The 12,861-nt window shown below is 34.6% G+C and overlaps 1 protein-coding gene across 1 annotated transcript in view; it reads left to right on the top strand.

The window, feature by feature from the left end:
• Positions 1 to 12,861, top strand: part of LOC148941271 (guanine nucleotide exchange factor VAV2-like) — an 84,745-nt gene that overhangs the window by 57,951 nt on the left and 13,933 nt on the right. The window contains exon 4 of the mRNA XM_089103855.1: positions 2,586 to 2,660. Coding sequence (XP_088959981.1) covers positions 2,586 to 2,660 — 75 coding nt within the window. The remainder of the gene's footprint in view (positions 1 to 2,585; positions 2,661 to 12,861) is intronic.

Here is a 12,861-nt window from a genome sequence, read left to right as displayed (position 1 = left end):
TAAGAATGTCCTCTTTTAGACTAGAACCCCTTACCTTTGGGTCAAAATTGTAGAGTATCACATTACATCTTTTTTGATCCACCTCAATTCTATCCATTATCTTTTTATTCTTTGAAATTTCCATTTTAAGCTCACAAACTTCCGCCTATGCATTTTCCGAGTCTTTTCCCACTTCACAAATTTTCTTATTTAGAGATTCCGAAATTGACAGAATTTCCATGAATAATTTTTCTACCTTTTCGCACAAGGGATCCCAGTTTTGTAAGATCTATTGATATTTCATTTAATTTCTTTAAAATCTGTAGCTGGACTTTCGTTGATTCCGTCATCTTGATGGTAATTACTAGCTACTTAAAATAGAAAGGCGTACCTGTTTAAAAGTCAATTATCTAATCCACGCTGAGTCAAAGTGTGCAATTAGCTAAGCTGCCGTTAATAATGCCACGGCTAACAGCAATTCCGAGTGAACTTCTCAGCAAAATCAAAAGATAATAAACTTCTCGACAAATTCTGCGGGATATATATTTCACAAGTCAAACTAATTGAATGTTGGATCATGTATTTCACAATTTCAGTCATATATATAATCCGCTTTTTAGATGTTCACTGAATGAGAACTAAAACTGAACTTTTTATAAACTCTTCGTCAGGCCTATCTGCATAACTGAAGTTACGTAGGCTCTTCACGCTCTTTTAAGGGTGTCTACGATCATTGCCAAGGATAAATATCAGACCATTGACCATCCCTACCACAGATCATAGACCACAGAACAATGGCATGCTACCCCTGGAGAATTTTTGTCCATTGAATTATCTGTTAAAATCTAGAATGGCTATTTGCCGGAGTTTTGGTACACCATATAGTAACTTAATGCTAAAAAGAAGTCATTTGTGAGGATTTTGTTGGTGGGGCTTTGATGCTAAGTCTGAAAGAACTTTCAATCGGAGATCAGTAACAGAGTGCTTTTGTACTAAGATCAAGGTCGTACCCAAGGGAGGGGGAGGTTAGGGGGTTTGACAACCCCTCGTAATATTTTTCCGACTCGTAAAAACGTAACAAAAATGAATATAGATAAATTTTAACGTATTTTTAAAAGTTTTTTTGTAACTCCCTCCCCCCAAAAAAATCCTGAGTACGGCCCTGATTAAGATGCTATTGGTTTAAGTCCTATCGAGGAATTGTTTTAGTAATTGATGGTGCTTGAACCTATCAAAAAAGGGGTAAAAAGACCTTAACATGAGCGTTCCTGTACATTGATAACCATGTCCATTCGTTAATAATTACCTTAGCAACGATTTTAGAATTACTGGACTAGCTCCTTCCCCTTATAATTGTTTTTGCACAACAGTCACCATCTTTTCAAGAATGAACAATTAACAATTGTTCATTCTTTAACAATCAACAATTAGAATGAACAATTACTTTACGCGTCCTTTTTAACCTATTTCTCATTGCCAAACATTGCCAAGAAACTTGAAGACTATGAAATTTGAACTTTATGAATAAGTTAGATGACTCAGCGTAGGTGTGGGTTTTAACTCCTTGTAACCTGAAATAAACAGTTCTGGAAATTCCAGGAAATTGGAGTAGAATCTTCCAGGGAAGGTGATTTCTCCCACTGATTAGAGGAAGTGTTGTAGCTTTTAGATAAAATATGCAATTGTTCAAGCATATATTTTTCAGCCCGTTATTCTATAAAAATTAGCTCGTTACCTGGAAGGCCGCACCAACATGCCGATGTTTTTATTTTCTTTCAGTTACTTAGTTTTCTCTCTTTTTGTTTCATTTCCTTATGTTTGGTTTTGTAACACAAATCAGCAACACAAGCATCAAGGATCTGCACAGTTATGTACAATTGGCATTGTCTTTTATTTGATCGCTTGTTTTTAAATGTTTTATCAGGTTTAAGTACGAGGTATAGTTAACTAAATAACACATCTACCCTTTACATTTAAAATATTGAAAAAAATGTCAGTTATTATATGCTCAAGCGCAGTTGGAGGGTGGATACGTAAAGAATGCGGATTCAGTCCGACAGGGCTGTATCCAAGATTTTTTTTTTTGGGGGGGGGGTTACAAAAAGTGTTTTTCGGGGGTGGGGAGGAGTTACAGAAAAAAACTTCAAAAAATATCAAAAATTTGTTTATATTCATTTTTGTTACGTTTTTTTACGAGTCGGATGAACATGTCGAGGGGGGGGGGGCACACCCCCCCTGGATATGGCGTCGCAGTCCAGGTGAATGGAAAATTTTAGATGCCAAGGTTGGGGAGCAAAAGTCTTTCTTTAGGTAGAGGATTCATCACTGGAAAAGTTTGTGGGCTGGTTCTAATTAATAAATTAAAACTTGTTAGATAATCGTGTTTGATAATAAATACTATAGTATTTTTGTTTTGTACGTATGGATAAACTTGAAATTGCAGTACAGACGTGCTTTAAAAGTAGAAACATTGAAATTAATTAATGACTTGGAATATGATAATAATCCATAGGATTTAGAGGTAATGAGAGAACCATAGAGAGGTATGCATTTCGGTACACCATAACAGTATATCAACAACTTTTAATGGCTTCTTAATATTGTAGGGGATTTCCAGCAAATCAAAATCATAGTAATGTGGAAGAAGAAAGTATATATCGTCACCTGGAAGACTTTGCGGGGTGAGTTACTTAATTATGATATAATTGAATAATTAGTGGTTTACGTAATAATCATCTTTACTTTTTCGAACTTGAGTTTGGAAATTTCAGAAGTGTTAATATCTCACCGGGAGTAGCATCCTCCTGCTGGAGTAAAGGAGCAGAAGTCATCCGCGGAGTGTTCACTCGCATGTACAGAGGAGCGAGGCGGCTAGTCAAGTGAGGGAAGAGTTGACTAAATGGCTGGCCACTTTGCTTTTATTATTCCTTTGCAAGGAAATTATGTATAAATAATAGTTATCACTTAAACAAAATCTCCTTGTGAAGAAATAATATCAGATATGCAGTTCACAGTTTAAAGGAAAGTCTGCTGATTGTGGCTTTTGGAGGGATTTTTGAGTGTTCAGTTTAAACCCTTCGCTATATTTTGTTTTTTTAAGGAAGTGTCCCTAAAATTTAAAGGAATGTTCTCGCCTTATAGTTTATCTTCCTTAGATTTTTCTTAGGAAGTGTCCCTAAAATTTAAAGGAATGTTCTCGCCTTATAGTTTATCTTCCTTAGATTTTTCTTAGGAAGTATCCCTAAAATTTAAAGGAATGTTCTCGCCTTATAGTTTATCTTCCTTAGATTTTTCTAAGGAAGAATCCCTAAAATTTAAAGGAATTTACCTAAAGGAATATCCCTAAGATTCTAAGGAATGTACAAAACTAATCGTGAGAGGTATAACGAACTAGCCAAAGATTGGACTAGGAAATATGCTATGTGATAAGGACTTAAAACCTCTTCATCCTGCCAGTATAAACAGGGCTTTCGCTTTTAACCTTTCAATATCCCTAAATTTTAGGTTCTTCGGAATAAATCCCTAAATTTTAGGGATTTTCGGAATAAATCCCTAAATATAAAAAAAAAATCCCTAAATTTTAGGTTCTTCAGAATAGGATCTATATCACACACATATCAAGATTTTTCCCGCATAACTAAAATAATTAGTATTACTTGTATTCCATTAAATAGATTTGTATTCATTGTTTTCATTACATTACAACTAGGCCCCCTCCCCGCCCATTTTTTTACCAAAATCGTCCGATCAAAATTTTGAGAGAGCCATTTTGTTCATCATAGTTGAAAGGCCCAGTAAACTATGCTTTTGGATATGACATGACATAGTAACTATGCTTTTGGATATGATATGGCATAACTAAAATAATTACTACTATGCTTTTAGATATGATATGGCATAACTAAAATAATTAGTATTACTTGTATTCCATTAAATAGCTTTCACTATTGTTGAAAAACAAAAGCCTAGTCACTAGTCATAGCAATACCCCTAACAGAATAAATTTTACATTTTGTTGCATATTTTCATGATTTAGTTTGGCAATTTTTTTTTATTAAGTCAATGAATTGCTAGCTACGCGAAAATCCTTATCAAGAGCTTTATTAACTGTCAATAATTCGTATGAGGGCGATATTTTAGAGGTTCTACCTTATCTAAAGCCAAATTGAGCATGATAACATTCCGACAATGCTCCAAGTCCTTATAAGTTATAAAATTAACACAGGTTTCAACAACACGGAAGTCAAGGGTCATCTTGAAATATTTCGTATCTTTTTCCCCTAAAAATCGATAAATATTCTGCTAATTTATAAACGATGAGGAAATATACGTTTGTTGCAAGTATAAATGAGAGAAGTAAATGTACTAGTACTAACTACCCTTGTTAACACTAGCAGGCTACTCCTAGATAGATTTTTAGACGAAATTGGATACAAGTGAGGCACGAAAAAAGGTTTTTATTTCTGTACTGAAGAAAGCTGAACAGTGATCTCAGCCGAAATATTTATGGTCGTTTTTAGTTGTAATATTGCTCCTCACTTTTGTTAAAAATTGTTGTTTCTTATTAAGTACAAACAATGGACATTGATATAGGACAGATATATACTGGTATATATTCAGGTATTAGAACCATAGGAACCGTAACAACAAATGCTACCGTAGAGGGGCTACAGAAAGTGCATATTATTAGGGGCCATACCATGTGAGAAATGTACTAAAATACTTATATGTATGTATCCCATCATTTTAGAACCCCCTTCCCCCTCTCCATTGTGGATTTTGGACTGTATACGTTTTTGGGAATCTAAGATCCCTTTTTACCCTCACAAATCTAAGAGAAATAGAATGCAGAAAAAGCAGTTTCTTTCATTGGTATTACTGTTCAAACCACCACTCTCTCATCGTGACCATATTTGAAGATTCAAAATTCTTTTGAGGGTAAAACACACACAAATACCACGAAGGACCCTTACCATTTTCTAGCTATAAGCAGAAATCGGTGGACTAAAAAAAAGAAACAAAAAGGACAAAACCAAAGTGTTGCTCCTGTAATATATATATATATATATATATATATATATATATATATATATATATATATATATATATATATATATATAAAACCATTTATTGCTAATAAGGTTTTTATTTTAATGTTAATAAATAACTCAGTGTAGAATATAAAATAGTCAAGGTTACGCAGAATGGTCGTATCTGACGTTTTCGAAATAATTACCTAAGTGTCTGCGAAGCTGTTCACAAAGGACGGGCCTGTTCACAAAGGACGAAGCTGTCACAAAGGACGAAGCTGTCCTTACTCTGAGATGATCTTAGTAACTGTATTTAGGACATTATCTTTCAAGTGTGAATATATCAAACAGTTCGTAGTAAAGAACTTTAGCCTAATTAAGATGCGGACCAACTCAATTGTAACCAAAAATCTAGAAAACGACATTTTGACACAAATAGATACGTCAAAAGAATGAAATTTTAATACTTATTTCATTTATATAAGTTTCATGAAGTTTCATCCAACTTATCAAAAGTTAGGCGCGTGAGAAAATTTGGCTGATTTTCGAAAAAGGGGGGAAAGGCCCCCTAAAACTTATAGAACCTTAATGAAAATCACATCATCATATTCAGCGTATCAGAGAACCCTACTGTAGAGGTTTCAAGCTCCCATCTACAAAAGTGGGTACTTTTGCATTTTTTGCAAGAAGAAAGATCACGGGTGCGTGTTTATTTGTTTTTTTTTTTTTTTTTTTTTTCCCAGGGGTGATTGTATCGAACCAGTTGTCCTAGAATATAGTGGAAGGGCTCAATGGAATGGAAATTGAAAGTTATAGTGCCCTTTTTAAGTGACCAAAAAAAATGGAGGGCAACTAGGACCCCTCCCACGATCATTTTTTCCTCAAAGTCACCCGATCAAAATGTTGAGATGGCCATTTTGTTCAACATGTTCGAAAATCTTTTAGGTATGTCTGTTAGGATGACTCAATCCCCCGAACGTCCCGGGGGGAGGGCTGAAAGTTATGAACTTTACCCACTGTTAACATAGAGTCTTGGTTATTTGGAAGTATACAGAAGTTTTCAGGGGAGATTTTTCCTGGTAGTGGGGGGGAGGGGTGGGTCAGGGGGGATGTGGGAGGATCTGAACATGAAGGATGTGGTCATGGGGGAGGGGACATTTCTTGGAAGGGGACGCCGGACGTCCCAGCATTATTTAAAAAAAGATCATAAATTTAATCTAAAAAAACAAGTATATCAACTGCAACAGCAGCAACGTCGAAACTTTAAACGAACAGAAAATATTCCATATATAATTGTGTTCACACCGTAGTCAATGCCTCGCTCTTTAAGACCAAGATTTTTTAGTACTTTCAAAAGATCTATTTATTATAATTAACGTACTTTTTGATTAACCGGTCATTTATAAAGAATTGGAACAAAATTTGAACATTCGCTTAAAGAGCAAGTTATTGACTAGGGGGTTAACCCGCTAATAAATGTATTAAAAATATATGAATATAGAAGATCGTTACGTAAGTTAATTCGTAAGTTACGTATATTTATTACTAATAAAAACGTTCGTAAATAAAATTAAACAAGTTTCGAGAAAGCCATTTAACTAAATAAAAGTAAATTAATATCAAAATTTTGTTTTAATTATTCATGTACGGTGAGCCAAGATCAAATCCTGCATTTATTCAAAAACGTTCAAAAATTAAATAAAAAAAACAAGTTTTTTAAACTGAAAGTAACGAGCTACATTAAAACTTAAAACGAACAGAAATTATTCTGTATATGAAAGAGACTGTCCCCTCCTCAACGCCTCGCTCTTTACGCTAAAGTTTGACTCTGTCTCACAACATCTATTTTTTAAAAAAATAAAAAACTTTAGCGTAAAGAGCGAAGCGGTGAGGAGGAGATAGTCTCTTTCATATACAGAATAATTTCTGTTCGTTTTAAGTTTTAATGTCGCTCCTTACTTTCAGTTTAAAAAACTTGTTTTTTTTATTTAATCAGATGTAAGCTTTAGCACTACTTGTACTTGTAGTGGGACTAGACGTTTTCTGCCTCACCTTACATCTGAAATTCGGATGTTCCGTGGGAATTAGCTGGAACATATCACTGTTCCAGCAACTTTTGTTGCTGGAAAAGTTGATGTTATGCAACTTTTTGGCATCATATTGACGCAATGGATTGCTAGAAATGGAAAAAAACTCTGGTGTGAATGAATAATGTTTGGGCTTTTTCCATCAGAATGTTTTAGCAGACTGTTCCAGTTCAATATTCATTAGTTTTTTTTTATATATAGTTCAAAGGAATGGACGACCAATCCTTGCAGTCATCTCTGTAACTAGCTTCTTCTTCTTGTAACTATATCTTCTTGCAACTTCTTCTTCTTCAACTTCTTGTAACTACCACTAATAAAATTCCCTGCCTTTGAATATGAGATATGAATTCTAACGCAACATAAAATTTGGCTAAACAACTTTTGAAGCTTCTTTTGAAAATCCTTTCTCGAATTGATCAGATTTCTCCAAAGACTTTATTTAACAACATTTTAAGGGAGATACTGTATGCTGTGGGGAAAATGATAAGACAGGGAACTTATCTTGTTCCCGGGAAGAACAAGGTTTCCTAGTAAAATATTCAATTTCGTCTTTAGTCTTTTCATTTTACTCTAAACCACTATACTGTTTGTGACGCTAATGTTATAGGCGTTTTGACTTTTTGGTTCAGCTGGGTATTTTGCCCTAAGATCCCTAAGGGATCTCAGGATTTTTCCTAAGAGGAAAGGAGTGTCAAAACGTAAAAAAAAACATATTTTTTGATCACTGTTGTTTTGAAAAGATGGGATGTTTTTGATTAATTTTGGGGAGGATTCCCCCTCCTCTATCCCCCCGTGTGTACGACGTAGATAATTCTACTTCAGTGATGGTTGCGGTTCTTAATCAATGTCTGAATTCATTTCGAAGTGCCACAGATTTGATTTTTCTTCAGTTTTTTTTTTTCAGCTTACACACTAATAAAAATGTTTTTTGTTTTTACAGAAATCACTTATTAAACTATCAGATCTTTCCCCTCCTTGAATAATCTTTTGGTACCCTCTCCCTTAGGTTTGGACTGTTCGCTTTGATAAATTCTACTCACTGGGCATCAGTTATGTATAAATTTAGCTCGCGGCTTTTGTTTACTCTTAAAGTATATGCTCGCTGTAAATCAAGTGATTTTGTGACAACCCTGCATCTGTAACTTGCACCAAAAGGACAAAATATTTGTATAATTTTATTCATTAGTCTCAGATCTGTCTATTCACTTAGCCAGATTTGTTATAATACTTAGACTTATTCTTATAGAGAGATCTAAATTTGCAAAAAAGGCAAATTTTCATTTTTCAACGATTCTCAGTCAATTTTTCAACGTATCTTTAATATTAAAAACTCTGTACACCAGATGTGTCCAAACTTTTTTGGAAAAGGATCATTGTCATCAGGGTAATGGTTTAAGGACCATTGTCATCAAAGTGAATGTCATCAGGATTTACTAAATAGGATCTAAAGATAAGCCAGTTAATTCATATTAATTATATTAATAATATTAATCATATATTAGGCAAGTAGTTATTAAAATTCGATTAAATAAATGTGTTTTTTTGTGTATAATTCAATTTTAAACCTAGATTGAACAATATAAAAGAATTATTAACCCTTTTATCCTGAATATAAATTTTGGTTTAAAATGTAAATAAAATACCTTATTGAAAAAATTAACTTTTATTTATCATTACGCCGACTGGGCTCCGCTTTTCGCGAGGAAGGCGTCCACTATTCGGTTTGATTGATGTTGTAGCAGCTCTAAGCAAACTCTGCAGATGACTGTCGGTGGTTCGCGTTCTTGTAGCGCATTTCATATGTTTCATTCTGAAACACATGTTCGTATATGGATGTGCTACGAAAAAGTGACGCCAAATGAGTCGAAGTGCTTGTCTAATAATGCCTGGGTATTTTTCTCGGGAAAGTAGTTGCTGTAGAATCAAACAGTTCGTGGTAACGAACTGTAAGTAAGGAGCGACCCGGCTCAATGGTAACCGAAACTCTAAAAAACGGAATTTTGATACCAATAGATACATCAAAAGAATCAGACTTTAATTCTGATTTCAAATATATAAGTTTAATTAAGTTTAATCATACCCATCAAAAGTAACGTGCCTGAAAAAATTTGCCTGATTTTTGAAAAAAGGGGGAAACACCCCCTAAAAGTTACACAACCTTAATAAAAATAACACCATCAGATTCAGCATATCAGAGAACCGTACTGTAGAGGTTTAAAGCACCTATCTAAAAAATTGTGTAATTTTCAATTTTTTGCCATAATAAATATCACGGATGCGTTTTTTTTTTTTTTTTTGTTTTTTTTTTTTTTTTTTTTTTTTTTTTTCCCAGGGGTGATCGTATAGAACCCGTGGTCCTATAAAATAGTTGGAGGGCTCATTTGAACGCAAATTAAAATTTCTATTGCCCTTTTTAATTAACCAAAAAAAATGGAGGGCAACTAGGCCCCCTCCCACGCTCATTTTTTTCCCAAAGTCACCCGATCAAAATTTTGAGATAGCCATTTTGTTCAGCATGGTCGAAAATATGATAAAAATGTCTTTTAGGATGACTTGATCCCCCAAAGTCCCCAGGGGAGGGCTGAAAGTTATGAACTTTACTCAATGTTAACATATAGTATTGGTTATTGGGAAGTATACAGACTTTTTCAGAGGAGATTTTTTCTGGTAGGTGGGGGAAGGAGCGGGTGGGGGGCTATATGGAAGGATCATTCCATGACGGACGTTTTCATGGGGGACGGGACATTGCTATGAAGGGGGCGCCGGATTTCCCAGCATTATTAAAGAGAAAGATCAGGAATTAAATAAAAAAAAAACAAGTTTTTCAACTGATCAACTGATTGTGATTAAGAGTTCATTTTTAAAGAACTGGAAAAAAAAATTCTAAATATAGTTTAAAGAGCAGGGTATTGACTAGGGGGCGAACCCACTAATATACGTGTTAAAAATTTATGAATATAGAAGTTCGTTACGTAAGTTAATTCTAAGTTACGTATATTTATTACTAATAAAAACGTTCGTAAATAAAATTAAACAAGTTTCGAGAAAGCCATTTAACCAAATATAATATGCAAATTTTGTTTTAATTATTCATGTACGGTGAGCCAAAATCAAAACCTGCATTAATTCGAAAACGTTCAAAAATTAAATAAAAAAAACAAGTTTTTTTAACTGAAAGTAAGGAACGACGTTAAAACTTAAAACGAACAGAAATTAGTCCGTATATGAAGGGGGCTGTCCCCTCCTCAACGCCTCGCTCTTTACGCTAAAGTTTGAATTTCTCACAACTATATTTTTTTAAACAAAAAAAAAAATTTAGCGTAAAGAGCGCGGCGTTGAGGAGGGGACAGCCTCCTTCATAACCGAAACTCTATAAAACGGGATTGGCTGGGGGAGGGGCAGGGCCTATTGTTTACATATAGTATAGGTTATTGCGAAGGATACAGACATTTTCCGGGTGGATTTTTTCTGGTAGGGGGGCTGGGGGAGGGGTTTACATGGGAGGATCTTTCCATAGAGGAATTTTGCATGGGGATGCGAATTTTTCATGAAGGGGGTACCGGATTTCCCAGCATTATTTAAAAAACGATCAGAAATTAAATTAAAAAAAAAAAAAAACATTTCTGCAACTGAAAGTAAGGAAGAAAATTAAAAACTTATAATAAAAGAAATTATTAAATATATTAGGGGGTTCACCCAATCGTCAATACCTCGCTCTTTACGGTAAAGTTTTTCTTAGTACTTTCAAAAGATCTTTTTATTCTAATTAAACGGCCTTTGTGATCAAACAGTTCGTGGTAACGAACTGTAAGTAAGGAGCGACCCAGCTCAATGGTAACCGAAACTCTAGAAAACGGGTTTTTGATACCAATAGATATATCAAAAGAATCAAATTTCAATGCTGATTTCAAATATATAAGTTTCATCAAGTTTAGTGCTACCCATCAAAAGTTATGAACCTGAGAAAATGTGCCTCATCTTCGAAAAAAGAGGGAAAGACATCCTAAATGATATAAAACCTTAATGAAAATCACACCATCATATTCAGCGTATAAGAGAACCCTACTATGGAGGTTTCAAGCTACTACCTGCAAAAATATGGAATTTTACATTTTTTGCCAGAAGAAGATCACGGATGCGTGTTTATTTGTTTTTTTGTTGTTTTTTTTTCCCCAGGGGTAGTCGTATCAACCCATTTGTCCTAGAACATCGTGGAAGGACTCGTTGGAGCGGAAATTAAAAGTTCTGGTGCCTTTCTTAACTGACCAAAAAATGGAGGGCAACTAGGCCCCCTCTGACGCTCATTTTTTTCGCAGAATACCTGATAAAAATTTCGAGATTGTCATTTTGTTCAGCATGGTCGAAAATATGATAAAAATGTCTTTTAGGATGACTAGATCCCCCAAAGTCCCCAGGGGGAGGGCTGAAAGTTATGAACTTTACTCAATGTTAACATATAGTATTGGTTATTGGGAAGTATACAGACTTTTTCCGTGGAGATTTTTTCGGGTCGGTGGGGGAAGGCGAGGGTCGGGGGCTATATGGAAGGATCTTTCTATGAAGGAAGTTTTCATGGGGGAAGGGAAATTGCCATGAAGGGGGCGCTGGACTTGCCAGCATTATTTATTGGTTATTGGGACGTATACAACCATTTTCAGGACGGATTTTTTCTGGAGGGGGGGGGGGGCTAGAGGAGGGGGTGAAACTGACGAAACTTTTCAGGGAGGATTTTTCTGTGGGGTAAGGGCCATTTCTATGAAGGGGGCGCCGGATTTCCAAGCATTATTTAAGAAACGATCAGAAATTAAATAAAAAAAAACAAGTTTTTTCAACTGAAATGTAAGAAGGAATATTAGAACTTAAAACGAACAGAAATTATGACGTATGTGAGGGGGTTCTCCCCCAAGTCAATACCTCGCTCTTTACGATACATTTTTTTTTAGTTCTTTAAAAAGGGCTATATATTATAATTAAACGGCCTTTGTGATTCCGGGGTTTTTTAATCAAAATTTTTTTTAACTTTTAACGTAAAGAGCGTGGTATTGACTAAGGGGAGAACCCCTTCATATAAGTAATAACATATACGTAATAAAAAAAAACAATAAAAAAACAAGCGATACGGCTCAATAGTAATCGAAACTCTTAAAAACGAAATTTTGATGTCAATAAATGTATCAAAAGAATGTGTTTATAATGCTGATCCTAAATATATAAATTTTATTAAGTTTAGTATTACTCATCAAAGGCTACGAGCCTGAGAAAATTTACACGATTTTTTAAAGAGGGGGAAACATCCCCTACAAGTGAATGAATTTTAATGAAAATCACACCGTCAGATTCAGCGTATCAGAAAACCCTATGACATAGGTTTCAAGCTCATATCTGCAAAAATCTGCAACTTTGCATTTTTGCCAGAATAAAAATACACGAACATAGAAGTTAGTTACGTAAGTTAATTTGTAAAGACATCCATTTAGCAAAAGAAAAGTAAAATTTTTATGCAAATAAAAGCTGCATTAACTAAAAAACGATCAGAAATTAAATAAAAAAAACAAGTTTTTTAAACTGAAAGTAAGGAGCGACATTAAAACTTAAAACGAACAGAAATTATTCCGTATATGAAAGGGGCTGTCCCCTTTTCAACGCCTCACGCTTTACGCTAAAGTTTGACTCTGTCTCACTACTTTATTTTTTAAGACAATAAAAAACTTTAGCGTAAAGAGCGAGGCGTTGAGAAGGGGACAGCCCCTTTCATATACGGAATA

This window comes from Artemia sp. Qi Xiang Cuo, chromosome 18 (genome assembly GCF_049724085.1).
Source record: "Artemia sp. Qi Xiang Cuo chromosome 18, ASM4972408v1, whole genome shotgun sequence".
Taxonomy (NCBI): Eukaryota; Metazoa; Arthropoda; class Branchiopoda; order Anostraca; family Artemiidae; genus Artemia; species Artemia sp. Qi Xiang Cuo.
This window is presented reverse-complemented; position numbering and strand designations above follow the sequence as displayed.